This window comes from Setaria italica, chromosome IX (assembly GCF_000263155.2).
Source record: "Setaria italica strain Yugu1 chromosome IX, Setaria_italica_v2.0, whole genome shotgun sequence".
NCBI classification, from domain to species: Eukaryota; Viridiplantae; Streptophyta; class Magnoliopsida; order Poales; family Poaceae; genus Setaria; species Setaria italica.
Genome location: NC_028458.1, coordinates 55,446,289 through 55,466,418, shown reverse-complemented (window position 1 = coordinate 55,466,418; position 20,130 = coordinate 55,446,289). Strand labels below are relative to the sequence as shown.

General features: G+C 49.2%; 2 protein-coding genes across 6 annotated transcripts; both read right to left on the bottom strand.

The window, feature by feature from the left end:
• Positions 1-2,640: 2,640 nt before the first annotated feature.
• Positions 2,641-6,130, bottom strand: LOC101786196 (BEL1-like homeodomain protein 7). Of its 4 annotated transcripts, none has more exons than XM_004985534.4 (6): positions 5,863-6,129; positions 5,431-5,544; positions 4,413-5,210; positions 3,912-4,291; positions 3,761-3,821; positions 2,641-3,662 (listed from the first exon to the last, which is right to left on the bottom strand). In XM_004985534.4, the coding sequence occupies exons 3-6, from the start codon at positions 5,073-5,075 to the stop codon at positions 3,081-3,083; spliced, it is 1,686 nt and encodes a 561-aa protein (XP_004985591.1). In that variant the 5' UTR covers positions 5,076-5,210; positions 5,431-5,544; positions 5,863-6,129; the 3' UTR covers positions 2,641-3,080. The 4 variants fall into 4 exon arrangements, with proteins under 4 accessions (XP_004985591.1, XP_004985593.1, XP_004985592.1 ...); XM_004985536.4 differs by having other exon boundaries at positions 5,493-5,544; XM_004985535.4 differs by having other exon boundaries at positions 5,431-5,492.
• Positions 6,131-12,726: 6,596 nt separating this feature from the next.
• LOC101785113 (beta-galactosidase 5) lies at positions 12,727-19,046 on the bottom strand. 2 transcript variants are annotated; one of them, XR_001163034.3, is made up of 20 exons: positions 18,543-19,046; positions 18,056-18,151; positions 17,853-17,965; positions 17,669-17,735; positions 17,488-17,580; positions 17,044-17,187; positions 16,500-16,588; positions 16,255-16,360; positions 16,056-16,143; positions 15,676-15,794; positions 15,428-15,589; positions 15,126-15,304; positions 14,865-14,974; positions 14,669-14,778; positions 14,472-14,582; positions 14,280-14,393; positions 13,993-14,195; positions 13,453-13,786; positions 13,148-13,340; positions 12,727-13,074 (listed from the first exon to the last, which is right to left on the bottom strand). XR_001163034.3 is itself a non-coding variant. In XM_004985531.4 (19 exons), the coding sequence occupies exons 1-19, from the start codon at positions 18,708-18,710 to the stop codon at positions 13,221-13,223; spliced, it is 2,526 nt and encodes an 841-aa protein (XP_004985588.1). In that variant the 5' UTR covers positions 18,711-19,046; the 3' UTR covers positions 12,727-13,220. The 2 variants fall into 2 exon arrangements, 1 of the variants encoding a protein (XP_004985588.1); XM_004985531.4 differs by having other exon boundaries at positions 12,727-13,340.
• Between the last annotated feature and the right edge of the window lie 1,084 nt (positions 19,047-20,130).

The following is a 20,130-nucleotide window of genomic DNA, read 5'->3' as shown; positions in this document are numbered from 1 at the left end:
GTTGGAGGGGTAGATCCTTAGCTCGATAGTTGGTAGACAATCACTCTACAATATTATCGGATTTAGTAGCCCGGCAATCCATCAGGGGGTTATCCAAATGGTTGATTTGTAGACACAACAGATCATGAGATTAAGAACTTGAAGGTGATCACAAGGACACGAGGATTTAGATAGGTTCGGACCTCCGGAGAGTAATACTCTACATCATGTATTCTAATGGTTTGTATTGCTTTGCGGTTGTACGTGGTACAGATCGGGTTGCCTTTGGTCGCCTTATATAGCTGACGACCTAAGGTTACACTTGGTTTGAATTTAATCTAATTGGTTGTTACATGAAAATCAATTTGAGATGGGTTACAGTACGTATCCCACAATATCCCCACTTGTCAGGACTGGCCGGTATCCTCGTCGGTGGGGACCCATAGGGTACCCATATCCCTCAAGCCCCCGAGCGATGTGTAGGCGAATAGGAACTTGAGATCATCACAGCGAAGCTTCGAATGTGGTCGGCTGAAGTTGCGATGGCATCATAGTGACAGAGAGGCTGCGTAGTGCTAAAAAAATCCGAGCGAACGCAGAGTCATACGCGCAGAGCAAAGTCGAGTGTCGAGTTGATGGATGTTGGGCATCCAGCAGGTCAAAGCGAAGAACATGGAGGGTGTCGCAAGATGCACTCCATATGGAGTAGCCCCCGAGTATTGAAGCGATTAGTATAATCGGTCCAATGGTCAAAAGGAAGAAAAAATTAATCCCATAAGCAGATTCTAGTGCGGACAGGCGAAGCCATGGAGGCACGCCGATAGAAGCTACAGATTGCTACCCAAATGTCTCCATTGCATATCGGATTCTCTTAACTATTCCAGTGACAGTAGCATTAGCCGAAAGAAGTTTCTCTAAATCGAAACTATTGAAAAATTATTTGAGATCAACAGATTAAATGGCTTGGGTATGTGTTGGGGGGAAATATTAACGACCTCCTAATGCCGCTTAAAGCAACAGTCATGAAGGCCCAGGCCCATCTAAGGTAGCAAATTTGCCGTCAGCCCAATATGAAAGGAAGAGGCCACATTCCGCCTCGCCCGACCCGGAGTCCTGGAGTCGGACGCTCCCGACCCCTAGAAGACTAAACTCCGCCTCGCCCGACCCGGAGCCCTGGAGTCGGACGCTCCCGACCCCTAGAAGACTAAACTCCGCCTCGCCCGACCCGGAGCCCTGGAGTCGGACGCTCCCGACCCCTAGAAGATTAAACTCCGCCTCGCCCGACCCGGAGCCCCGAGGTCGGACGCTCCCGACCCCCAGCAGTCTAAACTCCGCCTCGCCCGACCTATGGGACCGGGGTCGGGAGCGCCCAACCCCCGCCACAGAAACTCCGCCTCGCCCGACCCTGGGCGCGGGGGTCAGACTCGCTCGGGTCCACAAGACGAATATCCGCCTCGGGCGCGGACTGGAGGATCAGGATGACGATCTCGTGGGTCCCCCCATCGACCTCGCAATAAATGCACCGCGGCCCTGTCAAGCCAAAAGGGAGCGGTGTCCCCAACGTAACCGGTCCCGAATACCGGTGCGCGGCCGTGCGGCGCGGGCTGCAGTGGCCGCAGCTCCTTCTGATTCGCCACAGGGTACTCATGAGCCGCGCCGAACGACACAGGAGGGCGCATCGCTTGCTCTCGCGCCCCGTGCTCCCAACGGCGGTGTCAGGGACGCGACATCCGGGTCTTACGGTAATCGACGGGGCAATAGAATCGGACCTCCTCCCCGGCGGGCACGGATGCCGAGGCTGAGGCTCATCATCACGCTCGACGGCGACGGCGACCAGGGAGATCATCGACAAGATCTGGAAGGAATCACCCTCCCTCGCCGGACGCGCTGACAGGGACCGGGGGCCGGAACAAGAGCGACGGCCTTGGGACTCTCCCCTTGTATTATTTTTCTATTTGGCTTATCCTTTCTACCTCTTCTCCTGACGCCCGGCTCAACTGTAACCCCGAGCTCCCTCTTGCGCTATAAAAGGAGGACCGGGGATCCTGAGGCAGGGGGGACTCTCTCTCTCAAGCAAACAGTACACACTCACACTCCCTTAGAGCACTAGCATACTCAAGAGACCGGGGATCAGTTCCCTCTCTTGCCCATCTGTAACCCCTACTACAGAACCCCGCGTGGGTAACACGAGCAGCCGCGATACTGGACGTAGGGCCTCCTTTTGCCCGAACCAGTCTAACCCCGTGTCTCCCACGCCACCATCCGAAGCCTTACGCGTATAAAAGAAATTTACTAGTCTAGAGTCTCGATCCGCAAATCTTGACAACGACAGTATGTGCAGCATTGAGAAGGATGTTTTGGACGACATTAATCTTAATACTGTTCTTGAAGATTTTGCATTAAGAAATGCCCGAAGATGATTTTTGACAAAGCACTGAAGCATTATATTTTTAATTGAGGTAATCATAATGGTTATTATTTTAGTTTTTTTTGTTACATTATTGTTATGTTTTATAAGCTATATATATTGCAAAGTAATTTTTATTATTTCGTATTATATGCTTTAGTTTTGATATTAAAAATTAGTTCAAAGAGCCCTTATCTTCTCGCTTATCTAAGGGCCTTAAAATTATAGAGCCGATCCTGCATATATCTGTCTCATCACTCAAACACATTTCTGTTTCTTCATAGCTGTTAGAGGTGAACTGAACAACAGGTACAATACAAAACATGAAAGTCTGTGTCTATAAATCTCCAAAGGAAGACATGGACTGAGGTCCAATTGGACCAACAACACATCATATATGGACTTGAATCATCCGAACACGAATCTTCAAGCTACCAAAAATACCAATCTAATATCCTTTACAGCACCCCTACACTTACCACACCTCATATACAGTTTTGTATACCCCCCTTTCCCCACAACTACTTCACTTACCTCACCAGTAAGTATATACGTATACTTAGACTCTTGCTTGTTTGAAACCTTGTACCATGATGGACGGAACTGTGACCATCGTATACCCGCGGCGGCGCCGGCCGGCCATCCCAGGCTTCTGACGCCGTCCGCCGTTATTCCCCACGCGCCCCAGCCGCGGTCACGCGACAAAATCGTGCAGCAGCTGCGACGAGCCGAACCGCTGCCTGTCCTCGGAGGCGTTCATGAACTCGAAGTCGCCGGCGTTGCCGTACAGGAGGCCCGGTTGTTCGGCCGGCACGGCGCCGGCGTCGTTGCAGTGCTGCAGGCCCAGCGTCAACGACACGCTGCCGCCGTCGTAGCCGCCGAGGCCGACCATGTCGCCGTACGCCACGAACCTCGGGTCGCTGTGGTGGTGCGCGAGCGCGTCCTGCAGGAGGCTGCTGCTGCTGCTGCCGTTGCCGACGGCGCCGAGGTTGAGGCTGGTTGTGTAGGAGCCAATGGCGCCGCCGGCGTCCATGCCACCGATGGCCTCCGACTTGAACGCGTTGAGGTGTCCAGCTGCTGTGCCGTGCTTCGCGGCGCTCGACGGGCTCTGGAACTCGTCGTGGTCCTCCGAAGATATCGCCTCGTCCTTGCCCTTGTTGCCCGCGTTCTCCGACGACGAGTGCGAGTCCATCTCCGCGCCGAATTCCTCCTTGTACATCTCCTCGATCATCGGCTTCCACAGGCGAACACGCGCGTTGATGAACCAGTTCGACACCTACGTATTATAGACACGCGCAGCTTAGCAAGGACAATGAGAATTCTTTCCTTGAAGTAGAATGAGAGCACGGCATAGCCATCGAGTTCGTGTCTCACCTGGCCCCTGGACAAGCCTGTCTGCCTAGCGAGCATCAACTTCTCAGAATCTTTTGGGTACCTGAGCCATCGATTCATGGAGCATTGGTGAGCAATAGAGTGGTGCATGGTGATAGACGAAGAAGGTAGTAGACGTGTAGGTTGTTCTTACGGGTGGAGGAAATGCTCGAAGAGCCATGCGCGGAGCACGGAGACGGCGGACTCCGGGAGGCCGCGCTGGGGGCGCCAGGCGTGCTGCGGCTGCTGCATCATGCCGAACTGCTGCATGGCGCGCTGCTGCCGGAGCTGTTGGTCGATGTAGCGCAGCCGGGACAGCCCGCCGCCCTGCGCCGAGGTATCCTTCTCGCCGAGGCTCCGCCGCAGGGACTGCACCTGCGCGCCGATGGCGTCGCGCAGCGACCGGAAGTGCCGGGAGATCGTCTGCAGCGCCAGCGCCGTGTACGGCCTCGCCGCGCCGGCGCCGGCCACCGCGTCGAAGGACGACATGACGATCTGCATCTGGTGGTGGTAGTGCCTGTACTTCCGGTCGACCTGCCGCCAAAATCACCCTCCATTTATGCCAAGTTCTTGTTCCAATACCCACTTGCAGGTTGCAGCAAAAGAACAGCATGCACCACGTAGCCATGAACTCGGTGACAGAAAAAAAAATTACCTGATCCAGCAGTGCCATCAGCGCCGACACTTTGTTCTGAAGGTCTTGCCTCTCCGACGGCGTCAGCTCGGCGGAGGAGTTCCCCTCGTGCTCCTCGGCCTTCTCCTCGCTCTTCTCGGCGTCCTTGCCCTCGCCGGAATCCTTATTGCTCTGGTTCTTGTCTCCCTTGCGCTTGATCGCGTCCCGGACATTGACCACCTCGTCCAGCAGCTCCCTCGCGGCCTTCAGGTACTTGGAGTTCTGGATGTAGATGCTCTGCGCGCTCCTGCTCGCCGTCGTCGTCTGGCCCGGGCTGAGCAAGGAGGCGGCAGCCATGCCGGCCTGCCGGTACTGGTAGAGAGACACCGGCACGCCTTGGGTGCCGAGGCTAAGCGACAGGCCCTGGTGCTGCGCCGTCGACGCGTTCGCCATCAGCAGCTGCGTCTGCAGGCCCATCCCAGCGCCGCTGGTTGGCCCGTCCCTCGCGTTCACGAACGAGGCCGGCTCGTCCCTGCCGTCGCCGCAATGGGCGACGTGGCCTTCAGACACGATGGTGGCGGGGAAAGGCATCAGGCCGCCGGTTGGTGAATCCGAGTACGGATTGGACGTGGTGTAGTGGTGGAACATGTCGCCGGCGGCGGCGAGGTCCCTCTGATCGGCGGAAGCGGAGAAGAATGTGGCCATCCTCTTCAGAAGCAGGAGATCAGACCAGCTGATAGACCATTACAGCGATGGCGGGAGATAGTGATTGATTTTGTCATCGGATTGGTGTTATGGAAGCTGCAGAGATACTGTATTTGGCTTCAAAGTAGGATCTGGCTGCAAAAGAAAAAAAACAAAGATTTCAAACCATCAGAAATTCGGCTTGGCTGCATATAAGGAGATAAAAGAAAAGGATATTGAATTCGTCAGAAAACAAACATAGCGCGTCCAATAGGCATAACCGCAAACTCATCTATTTGGCCGAGCGAAGCTAAGTGAAGTAAATCAGGCTAAAAACGAAAGAGTGAATCCAACAGGCTTCGAGGCATCTATCTACCTATGATGATAAAGTTCAGACAACTGCACTGCCGAACACAGTTCCCGGGGCTTTCAAAGTACCTGCATATAGAAAGCAATCCAAGCCTTTCAGTCGTTTTGATGAAGGCAGCACCTAATTTGAGCAAAAGCAACAGTCCAAATTAGTGGCTATGGAAGGAAAGAAATCTCAAATTTATGCACACAGCCAGACATTTCAGAGAAATTCAGTCCGATTTCAAAGAACCTTAACTACTACTTCAGAAACAAGCCAAAGAAGAACCAACCTATTCAGCTGGTGCACCCACCACCAGCACAAGGAGCTAACAAGAAATTGAAAGCTCAACAAGCAACAAGTAGAAAGTACAAAGCAAAGAATTCATATGGCAGATGTTATTCGCAGACAAATTACGATGCAAAAAATACTTTAAAACTTGACAAGATAAGGCTATACCTCTGCAAGAAACTGAACTTGAGACCAATCAAGCAAGGGTTCTTGGCTATAACAGAAACCACCCAGCAAGGGGACAGGGCTGATCCTAAGGAAGAAGGAATCAGCAAGATGAGGGAAGATTGGAATAAGAAGAAGGGAGCTGTGTCTATTCTTTTTGTTATTTTTCCCTTTTGGTTCCCTCTCTAGGCTTGAGTTGTTCTAACCTCTCACTCCTCCTACCTTGAGCAATAATATACTCCTGCCACCAATAAGGGTTGCCTAACACTATCTCCCTAAAAATCCTAAAGAAACCCCACCACCATTTTTGTTTGTTTCCTCTCTCTTATTCCTCTCTATCTCTTTCCCTCCATCATTTTCTCACATAGGTTTCGACTCTCGTGGGTCGACTAAAATTGTTCGCACGCTGCTGCATGCTTGGGATTAGGAGATTGACGGCTGAGATTGAGTGCAAGAAATTGCAATTTCTTTCACTCAATTAATGCCCAATCTCAGCCGTCGACGATAAGCCCGTTCGGCATTCGCCTACCTGAACATCTTATCCAATGGTTCGTGTCCTAGTATCAACTCCGGTGCTCACCTGATCACCCTTTTTTGGTGAGTCTCAGAGCTTCTGGCATTTTGTTTTTCCATATATATTAGTAAAATCCATGTCCAAAGGTCCCATCGATACAATCCATACAAGAAATGTAAATGTTTTTCCCCGTAAGCGATCAGATATAGGCATCTGTGGATCAGCTTAGTTTTCTCCACTAAGTACACAAGGAAAACAAAAGCCATTTAATTTCTTAATTTTTACGCTTCTTGGAAATACTGATGTGATTTCACTTTCAGTAGTGCCCATTCAGCAGAAGAACCCAGCTAGTTGCCTAGTTCACTTGCCGGACAGAAAGGTATTTGATCACTTGCTTGGTGTGTTTTTACCCGAAAAAGTCCCCCAAGTTGCCATTTTCAGGTGATTCACTCGCAAGGTCTTGATTGCTGGGAGGCCAATCGCTAGAGTAGGTGATGGCATCTGTTAAGCTGTATTAGTCTCGTAACCACCAGTTGGTGGACCTAAACCCTCTTTGCCTTCTGAACCTCCCAATCTCTCCCAACTGATCATGCATCATCAGATGCTCCTGAGCAAGTGCACAGGGAGGCGACGCTGACGTCTCACAGGAAGAAGTGCAGCAACAGAAATGTACCACCAGATGTGCAGCGTTGCACGCCCAAATCTCCTTTTTTTTTTCGTTTCATTTCTGGTTAAAAGTGCAGAGGGTGCCCCTAACACCACATAACTAATGCCCACCTTTATTTCAGTTTGGTGGCAGCACTTGCTTTTGAAATTGGGCATGTGGTAGTGATGTGCAAGGACAAGTGCCTCATTGGTCCCCTCCTATCATGAATTTGACCGGCCAACATCTCCCATTCATCTGCTCTAGGTAGCCTCACTGACGTGTGGGCCAACCTCGACGAGACGAGATTCGGCGAAAATTCAGTGAATCAATAGGAGCGTATTTGGTTGCCAATGCATATTATTGTTATCCCTCAGCCAAAAAATTTAAAGGATACGTAGTGTGCTTCTCAAGATTGTGACTGTTCATAGTTTTCAGCGAATGTGCCGCATCCAAGCATAGGAAAAATCCGAAATTTTTCTTTTTAGTAATATATCGGTTGCTTCGTGTGATTTATGACAACCTATAAGAAAAATAATATGTGGGTGTCATTGTCAGGCTTCAATGGTCAAGAAGCATAGGTCACATCAAAATTTATTTATTTATCATTACAATATCTGATTGCATCATCTAGAAGTCTAGTTACTGCAGACCGGAGTATAAGACTAAACTGACCTCAGTCAGTCAGAAATTAATTGAATGGTGACAGCGATCTTCATAGGTTTAGATGAACATCTTCCGGCGATTTCAAGCTCGAGAAACATTATCTTTGAATTTACAAATTGGGTTAGCATTTTTCAACTATGAGCTTACAGCCCCCCGGATTTTTTTTAAAAAAACAAGATGTAAGGTTAGCAGATAAGCATTAATTTAGTTCAGACTGATCGATTCTTGCTGAAACAATTAAGATGTAAGGTTAGCAGTGCGCCACTTGGTTTCAAAAGAATTTGTGGTGCACTAGCAATGAACACTGGAGAAATGTGAAGCTTTTTTTTTAAAACTAAAGCAGGAGCACTGCTATTCATTTAAGAAGGGAAAGCATAAGGTCCAGGTTACAATATAGGTGATATTACATAAAAGATTTAACACTCTCTCAACCCTAGCATAGCGATACACGAGGAAACAAATAGAACTCTAGCCCAACTCTGGGTTGCCACACGCCCGTCGTCGTAGGTTGATGTCATCTTGTATTAAACTGAAAACTTGTTCCGGCCTCAAAGTCTTGCCCTCGAAACCCGTCTATTGCGCTCCTGCCATGCCGTGTACAGAGAAGGGCCGCTGTTGATCTTCTTTGTTTTGTTGAAAGAGGCTTCAGGGTCCTTGTCCACCAATCTTCCACATCTTCTTCTTCAGCTCCCGGGACAGTGATGAAGTTCCCCGCCCAATTGCTGATTAAGAGCCAGACTTGTCTTGCAAAATGTGAAGCTCACATCACTTATTTAAGACACGTACGCTGCCATGCCATGCCATATCAAGTTTCGTTATGGACATCGATCCCATCAGACCGGGTCACACTACACCTACAGCTAACCGATATGTCGGTTCCTGACACGAAGAAACTTCGGCCCGGTTGCGGCGCATCTCGTTCAGATGACGCGGATCCTGTGCCACCCGACGCCATTGTCGGATCCTGACGTGTCGCTCCTCAGAAACTACCCCAGCAAATTGTCTGTCTCGCTCGCTAGTAGGCTTAGCTTTTTCGCGATCGTCCCCTCGCTTTGTCCTCACCGCTTATCCTAATCGAGGTGACCTCAACTCTGCCAGATCGCCACTGGAACCGGGTGACCGACCGGGGCTCGCCTGGCCGTGTCGCCTGGCGATTCGCCGGTCACCAGGCCAATAGAAGTTTCTGATAATTCGGGAGGAGGAGACGGGGACGCTGTTGGGTAACAGGGGAGAAACTCCCGGGTGCTTTCAGTCCCGGGACTGTGGAGGAGCAGTTCGCTGAAGAGGCGCTGTCTGGGATCATTGACGACGAGCGCGCGCGAGACCAAATCGCAGCAGGCGTGGAAGCGTTGCATTCGGACGAAAAGCTTGGATGGGGAGCGAGGAGATGTGCGTGGGACACACCAACAAGTGGCGGCTTCACAAGAGAGGCGGACGCCGAGCAGGACAAGGCTTGGTGTTTTCTTCGGCGAGCGAGTGAGCGAGCTGTGCAGGGATTTGGTCGGCAGCTTCGCTCAACAGTGACGTTGAAGAGATCGTCGGAGTCGGAGGGGATAACAATGCGCACACGCGTCTCCCAGAACGTGACTTAGTTCATATCAAATGGAATTCACTGAAAACGAGAAGAAAATCACAACAGCAGCAAGCATGAACTGGTGCTTAATTTTATGCCAAAAAAAGGAAAGTGGTTTCTTGTGGTGTTTAGTGGCGACCAGAGGAGGAGGAGGAGGAAAAATAAGGGTTGGGTAGCGTTGCGAGATGGTGCTCTACCAAACGAGGACAAAGAAGGATTTTCTTGTCAAGTCACGTGAAACGCGCAGGGTTGAGAATGCCATCAGCTTGATGGGGCAGGCCCATTCATTACCTAACCCCGTCTGAATTGTCTGTCATCACCTCCTTTTCCGGACGCAATTTTTTCCTGAGTCGTCCTGACTTGTTTCTTCGGGCAGCTCGGAGTTGGAAGATGCCACGAATAACCATCCTCCATCAGCTGCCAATGATTGCACTCATGCGTGTGCCTCAGCGACCCTGATGATCGAACTGAAGCCTATCTCCTTCAGGTAAACATTGACCGTGGCACAGCAGTTGGTGCCCGCGCAAAGCACGGAGCCGCTGATGCCGTGCAGTGATCCCAATCCATCCCTTGAATCTCAATAGACGTAAAACTTCTTCAGGGTCCCAGTCTTGTTTGCACAGCCAGGTTTTTGAGCAAGGGCTCATGCAGACAGTCAGTGTGTGACGAGTAGGGGCTGCAAATTAAGAGTGAGAGTGCAAATTGCGAGTGAATATCTTTGGATGATGTCACGTTCTGTTAGCTTGGATACGGGACTTGCGCTCCAGATCATGCGACACTAGGAGGCAACGCATGGGCAGAAAAAAGCGGCAGCGGCGATGCAGATCGACGGTAGCTCTCCATCGCTGCCGGTGACGGCGGGCGAACGTAGACAGCCGAGCCGGAGCTGCTGAGCCGGCCGGCGGCGATGGGAAACCAAACGAAAACTATAGTATCTCCGGGCGTCTTTATACCGGCATCTCGCTCGGCTTTCCCTTTGCCCTGTCTTTCCTGCGCGCGCGCTTTCTATCAGGATTAGCATATATCGCTGGCGCTTTAGACAAAAGCGTCGGCACCCGACGGGGGCCGGGGGGCACGCATCGGGGGCTTTGCGATGCCGCGGCGCGGAGGATCCCCTGGCCCCCAGGCCCCAGCGCACGTCGATCGCCAAGTACCCCCGACTGGCTAGTGACTCCTCAAAGTACAGGCGCCGCCACTGAGTCCAGCCAGCCTCCAGGATCTGCAACAGTTGCGCAAAGCGTGGTGGATAGGAATAGGATAGGGTTCCGGGCGCGCGGGGGCCCGCCGCCGCCAATAATTGTGGAGCTAGCGCAGCGCGATCGGGGCCGCCGCGCTTTGCGAGCACGGGAGACGGGAGCGCGAGAGCATCGGAGGGGCAAGGCAAGAACAGAAGGGACGGACAGCCCATGTGTGCGGGGGATCCAGACGTGGAGGTGATGTTTTAAGGGCGGTGTGTGTGGTGTACTTGCAGATGCCGGTGCGCGCACGGTCCGCATGGGGGTGCGGAGGCCGGAGGAGATGGCCGTGCACGCGCCGGCGGGGCCCTCGTCCGGCGCGCGGATGCCGGAGGACGGGGGCGGAGTGGGCGCCACGCCGCCACGGACGGCCGCGGTCAGGATGCCGCGGCGCGGCGTGAGCGTGACCTGGCCTCACGGGCACAGTGCGCCAGCCACCACAGCACAATTGGATGCGGTTTGTTTGGTTCTGCGTGCGCTTCGTGGTGGGCTCCGTCCTGATATTAGATAGGTGGGCCGGCCTGCCATTGGATCCTGGGCTGTGGGATGAGAGAAACGGTCGGCCGAATGGGACGACGACGGGCCGCAAGGGGACCATAAAATGGGCCCCTGTAGGCGATTTTATGTGGGTAACTGTTGCAGATCCTTCCTTATAGCTGCGTTCCGGTCCGTGGGTTGCTTCCTATACAGAGGCGGCCACCCTCCTCTGTCTGAGTGAGCTGAGGCGGCGGCCGTAGGATTCGGCCCGTTGGCCGCAGGTTTCACTAGGTGCCACCGGAAGACACGGGGGTAGCACTCACCAGTCAGCACTGGAGCGGGCGGCGCGCGGCGGTGAAGCCTCGGCGCCCGCGGACGGTAGAAATGGAACCTGCACTGGCGGCCGTCGCAACCCGCAAGGCACGGGCGCCGCAGCCCGGCCTCGGTCTGCCAGCACTCCGCGGTGCACCGCCCGCACGCGGGGGAGAAAGGCAAGACCCGTCGCGATGACCCCTGCCAAGGTAAAGGCTTCTGCTGCTCCCAAACACTGCGCGCGTTAGATGACAACAACAATGGCAATGCACTGTCCACCCCGTCCATCATGCGTGGGCGTGGCCGCTTCGTTAGGATCGAAAGAATCTAACCAACCAAAGCACTTGGTCGGAACTGAACAGGCCACGTCCATGAAAATCCTCGAGAATGGTAACGCGGTCTGAGTCTGACAGACTGACACCATGACGGATTGACGGCGGCCCCCCAAAACGCACAGGAAGCAGGTAGGGCCGTAGGGGCACACGAAAAAAGCATCAAAAGCCAAAAGGCCACACATGCTCACACCTCGAGGAAAAAGACTCGGGTTATAAAATGCGCGCCTTGCCGCTTTGCTGCCGCGGTAGGATTTGATTCCCCGTCCGGAGACGAGACGGCGGCGGCGGGGGGCGGCATGGGCGGCGGCAACCGCGAGCCGCGAGCGCATCAGCCATCCAGCCCAGCAGGTGCAGCGACGGGACGGGGAGCACATCGTCAAAAAGGACGCTCGTTTTATTATTGCGATCGCACTGCGCTGCAGATCTGAAGCAGGAGGACGGACACCGCCCAGCCTTCTGTCAGCACGTTTGTCGCGTCAGTCACCCCTTGCTTTATTTAACCTCACCTGTTTACCTTACCATGCTACCAGTGAATTCACGTGCATGCTTACTACCTGCTGTTCTGCTAGTATAATTCAATTTTACCACCTCACTCTTTCGTTTCGTTCTCCTAGTCCATGATTATGCCTGGTCGCTTCAGTTAGTGATGTCTACTGCCTACTCCATGACGCTGCAAATTCAGCATTACCTTGGTCGTGGTTTGGGTCATTGCTGCCGCATGTTGATTCTGTCATTCACCATGATCATTTGTGCCGTGCACCGGGAACGCACTACAAAATCATCACTAACCTGCATTCTTGCCCTTCTTCTCAATGGCTTCTGAGACCATTAGGTCTCTGGAAGAGGGAACATGTTCCATGCCTCATTGCCTGTGCCCTCCCTTGAGGATAATGTATCTTCGGCACTGGTCCCTGGCCCTTCTGAGCAGATTTCTGCAAGAATGATGGCCTGAACCGACGAAAACGCATCCAACGCTGACCGACTGTATGAACGACACGCGTTCCTTTAGAAATGGGAGTATGAAAACAATCCCTCAGCCTTTGGTCCCCAAAAGAAAAGAATTCCCACGCTTCAGCACACGTGTCATGTATTTTTTTAATCACAGGTGAAGATTAATAACCCCAAAAGAAATTCCACAGGCTTTTCCTTCAGAATAGACGCGCTACCAGATCTAAACTTCGGTTACAGACAGACAACACCAAGTTACCATCGGCATCTTCAGGCACACAGTCTCCTCATATTACCATTAATCAATCAAAAAGGTACAATGCACTCTTCACCCGCATCTTTCTCCGTTTCAAGAAAGGCGAGATAGCTCGCGGACTACTACTAAACAGGCAAAAGAATGTACCATCAATCTTTTGCGTTTACTCCCCTCTACACTCCATCCCCGGACCATCTTCAGTTACCAAGTGGCCGCTTTGAACAATTCATGGGGATGTAGTAGGGCCAATCCTAATCTGGAATCAGACCGACGAATGCTAAGTTCAAGACCTAATCATCCAACCACATATACTCGAAGTCGATACTTACAATTCAACTCTCCGCATTGGTTTTGGCCACCTTTTTGGCAATCGCCTTCAAATACATTGCTTGGAGAAGTAGGCTAAGCAGTGGGAGAACATACTGCCTCGACCGCCACCCTTTTCGTCACGTTCGGGCAGGGATCTCCTCCAAAGTTCTCGGGAGAGATAGCGACAACACACCTTTGTAGGCCAATGCATTTCTGTTCACATGAAACATAACATGGTGTTATGAAGCTAAATAACACAGCAAAGTTCATGGCCCAGTATTTTTTTACAGGGAGATAACTGAAATGGCCAAAACAATGAACCAACCTTCTCGAGAACAGTGTGAGAGTTAGCTGAATGGCAATCTCCTTGTTGGAAACTTCCACAAGTTCCCATAGGTGTCCCAAAGCTTGCAAATTTGATGGCAGAAATAGATTGCCCAGGCGCACATTTTAAGTGCACTTTGGCCCTGTGGTACTCGCGCTCACCATAGCTCTCAATCTGCCACTTCTTGATATTTGGATGATCCTCAGATACATCAGCACAGACACTTGAGACTGACCTCTTCACAAGAGCAATCTTCGATGAATCCCCACCAAGTTCCTCAAAAACAACCAGCAAATTTCTTGTGGGTTGCAGCCAGGATCTTGGCACATGATACCTGCAGGCACCAATTTGAAATGTTAAAGAGTGGAGTTGCAGCCACTAGCTAGCATCTCATGAACAAGCAGAACCATAATAGTCAAGAAAAGGTAAAAAAGGAGAACAAAACACTAGACAGTGCAGTATGAATTTCAATACTGGAAAAAAAATGGAAGTCAAGAGGTAGTAGTCCGAAAATTCAAATACTGTTACAAATGTTCTTACCAGCGTTGTGTGGGCTGACCGCAGCCTGCTTGACACTTAGGTGCCCGGAATGTCCCTGTGTAACTGCATCCTTTGCAGTCCCCATTTGCATATGCTGTCCAGTAACGTCCAATGCTTTGTCCATTTATCCAGATTTGGCCCTTGCCCATGCTACCCATGTCCAGAGCCAGTGGCTCATCCCCACTGGGAGTCTCGAAGTAAGCCTATGAATAGGAAATATATTAACAATGGGGGTGCAAATGTAGCCACAAGCAAATGGTGGTGTTGGCATTGCCATGTTTTCATACCCTATACCAGGCCAATGGCTGTTGGTTTTGAGCTAACAACGATCCTTGCATCCATTCAACTGAGCTTGAGCCTTGTACAGAGTTCAGGTTCATCTGTTCACCTTTCAGGCCAACCTAGCATGGAGAAAGGCAACTTTACTTTCTTTCTTAATAATCCATTCATTGACGAATGGTTTGTGATGTTAAACGTACCTGATAGGACCAAGTCTGCCAAGTAAGGTCTCGTGAACCTTCATCCAACCCATGAAGGACAACAGGACCAACAACACCAGTGTTCCATGTCTCATAATGCACTCCAACATTCTATATCAGGACGAAAAATCTGAATAGTCATATACTAGGTTATAAGCTGAATATATATAGATTCACACAGTAATGAGGGGACAGACCGGCAATCCACAAGCAACACTCAGTAGTGCAATTTTATTAGTACCCGCTCGAAGGTTAGCATTGCCATTATATTTAATTCTTCGATCTTCCCTGGTACCATAAGCAGAACCTACAACAGTAAAGAAAAATGATTTATTCACAAACTATGTTCCATGACACTAATGTTCCGAAACAGGCAAATTTCACAGTACATACCTTGAAGCTGTCCATTGATAAAGATATGCAAGGTGTGACCAGCAGATTGCACACTGAGAGACAGAGGCTTGGCACCTTGTAGAAAGTTTTCAGATGGGCTAATCTCAACACTGTAGACAATGATTAAAGCTTTTCAGATACAAAATACCCAGGCTTCCATAACCAAGAAATCCAAATAAATTCTTCAGAAGAAAAGGGACCTCATTTTAGATTATTACATTTGTACAAATTGATATCTGCGAGACATGGATACATCAGTACCTGGTGATGTACCACAGATAGTCACTGCTGTCTCTCGTGACATTAAGCTGCTCAAGCAAACCAGTTGTCGTGAGCAATGGAGCAGCTGCCAGAGAATCGACCTCCTCATCATACCTCTCCCACATCATTGAGGAGGCCCCATCTGCCCACATTTGCATTTGAGATGTCTGAACACCAACCTGCAGAAACAAACAATTTTGAGCAGAAAAGCCAGTTATCATACAGTTGTTGCAGAACAAAAGGGGAAGATGCAAGAAGCGGACATCATGCCATACTGAAACAAAAGCATAAATGAAACTTACCGTTGCACTGTTAAAAACTACATTCTTGCAGTCAGGAAGGATGCTGATTGACCAAGGTGGAAGGCTGTAATGCTCATTGTTGAACACCACTTTCGCATAGGAATTAGAATTGTAGTTTGCAAGGAAAGCGGCACAACCAGATGGAGATCGGAAGACATGGGCCTGAAGTATAGATGGTATATATCAGTGACATATCAACCCATCTATGATTTATGGTTCACTGTGGAGAAAGGACGACCAAGACATACCTCTTGCATGGTTCCAAGGGTAGTAATTGCTGGGTCAACAGAAACCAAAGCCTGCTCACATAACTTGACGGCTCTGTGGAGTTCTTTTAGATGACTGTGCTTTGGTTCTCTAACAAGTCCTGGGCATAACAAAGCAGAGTATGAGTACCAATAACCACACTTATACAAGATATATATATATATATATATATATATATATATATATATATATTCTACAAAATGCAGTTACAGGGTAAGTCTGGATTGGGACCAATATATTTAGAATATATAGATGCAATAATTTTTTTAAAAAAATAATATATCTGTACACTTTCTAGAGACAGAACTGGCAATGCACACATTCGCAAAAAATCTACCAAATTGCTTCCAAGTAAACTTACCATATTCATCAATTGGAGCATCATAATCATAACTTGTAGTGATGAAGGGACCCCCAGCAGTACGCCCAAAATTTGTTCCTCCATGATACTTCATTGACAAAAACCAATAAAACCACCAGCCATGAGTACCTCACAACAAGAAGCGTGAGATAAACTTCTTAAATAAATATAATGCACACAACTTTCTTTTTCATGATACCATGTAGTAATTGATAAATGAACCACCCTTTTGTACAAATCGAGCAACGGCAAATGCAAGGTCTTCAACCGGTCGCTGGCGGATGGTCCCACCAAATTCCGTGAACCTAAAATGTTGTGAACATTCTTTTTAGGGCAGATGTTGAAAATACTAATGCATATGACCACTGAGAATAAACAGCAACTAAATCTGGATGAATCAACGCCTAACTTCCAAAAAGGGAAAGGAAAAGACAAAAAACTTACCATCCACTCCAAGCTTCAGTCCACATCATAGGCTTGTAAGGCTTGTTAGGAGAAAATGCATCACAGTAGAAACCATTGCATGCGTTGATCTGTTGAAACAAGTCAAATTAAATTTCAAGATTTGGTTTTAAAGGACAGATAAGATAGATGCTACAGTATACATTCGTCTAAATCAAAAGGAGCTGCGTTGATTTGATTTGGCCCTCTAAATGCATACAGAATATGCATTAAGATTCCATCTCATTATTTACGAATTATGCGACTAATAAAATCTAGAACGCAAGGATTCGTAGACATCAGAACTCAGAAGTGACATTCTTTAGAACTGGGGATGAGCACCCTATGTTGATGATTAGGGGAACCACAACAATATCCTTTTTTTACAGGAATATATACTACTGCATAAAGTAAAGAAAGATAACAGCCAAGCACCTGGGCACATTATCAGAAGCACATGATGACCAGTTTACAAATTCAACTACCATTTGACCATAAGTAACATACAGTGCAAATAGAGTTATTGGCATAGGGAGGATTACTGTACCACTGGATCCGGTGCATCATCCTCCTTGCACATCACCCATGGCACACCAGTGCCCAATCCGACAGCCATCTTTGCAGCCCAATTGATATATGACTGACCTGCGGCACCAAACTCTTTGCCTTCCGGCCCATATTCATTTTCAATCTGCACAACGAAATAATAGTAGTCAACATTATGAACTACTGGGAACATATGCAAATCAAGATGAATCAACTAGAAATCACTATCCACAAAATGCTAATTTCAGACTCGTATCAAGGTGTAACAGCATAAACTAGCAGAGCGCTCAAATGTTAAATATGCTAATACCAATAGTCCAAAATCTCGAAGCATATTAGCATGTTGTAGAAGGTGCAGTTGCTTATCACCAAATGCAGTAACTCAACTATAAACCTATGCACCAAACTTTGGATAATGTGTATACACTTATACAGTTATACTCGCCTGAGAGAGGATAATAGGGCCACCTTGGGAAGCAAAGAGTTTTTCACTCTTCATCATTCCCACAATTTTCTCAGTGAAACCCTGCATTGCCGTCTGCAAAACAAAAGGCAGCATTACAACCATGAAAAAATAATAAGCATCTCCAACTAGATCCAGAATGTTGGTGACCTCACGGACCCACCTTGAAAGGTTCGTTATCTGTCCTGAAGCTGATGCCTGGTACATACTTCAACCAAACTGGGAAGCCACTAGGAAATTGCATCGCAACAGAAGTCAAGAAACAGGAGTGCTGCATGTACATACACATAAACTGGAGAACATAATACTCCATTTTACAGAGGTGTTTTCAAGAAATGGAGGGATACCCGAAATTCCACTCGCCACAAATATAGGGACCGATGCGGAGATGTACAAACAGCCCGGCCTTCTGGACAGTCTTTACGAACCTGACCAAATCGTACCTCTCTTCGAAATAGTACTGCGCAAAGCGAGAAAATACCATTGGAATCCGGTGTGACATGATAATGACAGCGGAATGGAAGAGCTGAAGAGGTGTTAAATTGCTTACATTTCCAGGAGTAGGCTCATGACCATTCCAAAAGACATAAGTCTGAATCACATCCAAGCCTCCATCTTTAGCCTTCTGAATCAGCTCTTCCCACATCTGATTAAGAAAGGCAAGAAGAGGCAATCACTATAGCACCAGTAGATTCCAAAGATAAGCCACAAAACCACCCAAAATAGTTGTTTTTGTCAAAAATTTCTAGCTACAACACCAGATTATCCCAATGCTGAGCAACAAATTAAGAACCGAGAAACATGGTTGCTGGGGAGAACAGAGAAATGGAAGACAGCACCCCGATAAAATCTCAAAATCCTTCCTTCTGTAACCCCATCCAAGAAACTGCCCGTGGAAGAAAGACCAGCAGCTAAATAGGAAAGCAGATTGCTTTTCAGAACATTGTATCAAGAAACCGCCGACCACAGCCATAACCCATCTAAAGAACCTCCCGGGGAAAGAGGAAAAAGGAAAAGATTTTGAGGAATGCAGTTACATCAGGGGTGCTCCTGGGGTAGTGTATGGATCCGGAGAAGAGAATCCGCCTCTGGCCGTCGATCAGCACCGCCTTCTTGTCGTACGTCACCGCGCATTCGACGGCGGCCGCCAGCACGGCCACCGCGACCGCGCAGCCCAGCAGGGCAGCCGGCCACCACCTCCCCATGGCTAGCCCCCCACTCCGAGAAGGTGGTCAAAGAAGAAGACCGCGCCGCACACACTGAGTGTGCGAGTGTGTGAGAGACCGTGGTCTTCACACACTGGTCTTCCCCTCCAGCACCACCTTCTCCTCCTCCTTCAGACCTCCCCTGTTTTTGCTGCTGCCTTTCTTGGATTCTAGGATTCTTTGGAGGTGGGCTCTTGGGAGGAGTGACAGTGGGGGGTAGCAGGTAGCTGCTCGTCTCCAGTGGAGCTTTTGGCTATCGTGTGCTATTATAATGGCTCCTCCGTCTGCTGCCCTCTGTCCGCGTAACAAGAGAGAGAGGGAAGGGGGAGCGGACAGCGGAGGACGGAAGAAAGAAAGAGGGTTTAGAAAAGTGGCTGTAGGCCTGTAGCAGGCTAGCCGCGGCCCGTGTGTGTACGGGTGCAGCCGGGCAGGGCACCGGAGAGTAGGGAGGGAAGCAAGAACACGACAAAGATGGGCAGCTCATCATGGTGCGGGGTGGCCACCATGGCCTCTCCTCCCTGCGACTGCGATCTAGAGATGGCCATCTGACAATGGGGGCTCGTCTCGTCCTTCCGTCGCAATTCGTCCCTACTCTGTTCAGAAAAGCCCCAGGGGCCCAGGCTCAAGCTCACTACTAGTCGAAACTGGTCAAAGCTGTAACAGTAGAAATTATAGAGGCCCGGCTTTCCTACTTTGTTTTGTTTGGTAGATTAGCACTGAAGACATTTTTTTATACATGATAATCCCTTCAAAACTAGTATACGTATCGGAAGGAATTGACATGAAAATTAGTGCACAGTTTTATTGCACTATTACCAAAACTGTAAGCTAGGTAATCGTGCCTCTTGAGTGTTACGGGGATGAAACTCCTCTCACACATATGATGAAACTCTCACATCAATCTCCTCATAAAGACCTTGTCAAATTAGTAAAATTGCTAATGTAGCATGAAATTTAATGTCAATGAAACTTTCACTAAGACTGACCTTATTACAATATTTTTCACTCAAATCCAAGTGTATTGGAAGAGATTTATTACTATATTTTTCACTCAAATCCAAGTGTATTGGAGGAGATTTGTGTTTTCCAAAAAAGCCCTAACCAAAGCCTCGTTATTAATTCATTTGGAAGTTAGAACCCAGTAGTATTTGTTTTCCTAGATGTGCCGCGTTGTCTTTGACAAAAAGAAATAAATGAGATTTGAATGTGGCATGAAAAGCTTTGGTGGTACCGTGGTAGTGGCCATAGAATTCTCCACCAGGAATGCATGGCTTGGCCGGACTATCAGCTAGTTTCCGTATACTCCTAGTTGGCACATTTGCACGTCAGGATGTCTGGATGTGGGTGGGTCTGCACGTGTAATGTAAAGGAGAAAAATGGGCGCAAATACATCCACGCCGCGTTAGTAGTGGTACACCTG

Excerpts from the sequence above, each read along its gene's own strand:
- LOC101786196 (XM_004985537.4), bottom strand. The coding sequence starts at position 5,075 with ATGGCCACATTCTTCTCCGCTTCCGCCGATCAGAGGGACCTCGCCGCC. Across the intron at positions 4,292-4,412 it reads TGATGGCACTGCTGGATCAG|GTCGACCGGAAGTACAGGCA; the intron begins GTAATTTTTTTT and ends TTTTGGCGGCAG. Across the intron at positions 3,663-3,760 it reads CAGGCTTGTCCAGGGGCCAG|GTGTCGAACTGGTTCATCAA; the intron begins GTGAGACACGAA and ends TATAATACGTAG.
- LOC101785113 (XM_004985531.4), bottom strand. The coding sequence starts at position 18,710 with ATGGGGAGGTGGTGGCCGGCTGCCCTGCTGGGCTGCGCGGTCGCGGTG. Across the intron at positions 17,188-17,487 it reads GCCCTATTATCCTCTCTCAG|ATTGAAAATGAATATGGGCC; the intron begins GCGAGTATAACT and ends TTCGTTGTGCAG. Across the intron at positions 15,590-15,675 it reads CCCTTGGAACCATGCAAGAG|GCCCATGTCTTCCGATCTCC; the intron begins GTATGTCTTGGT and ends TCTATACTTCAG.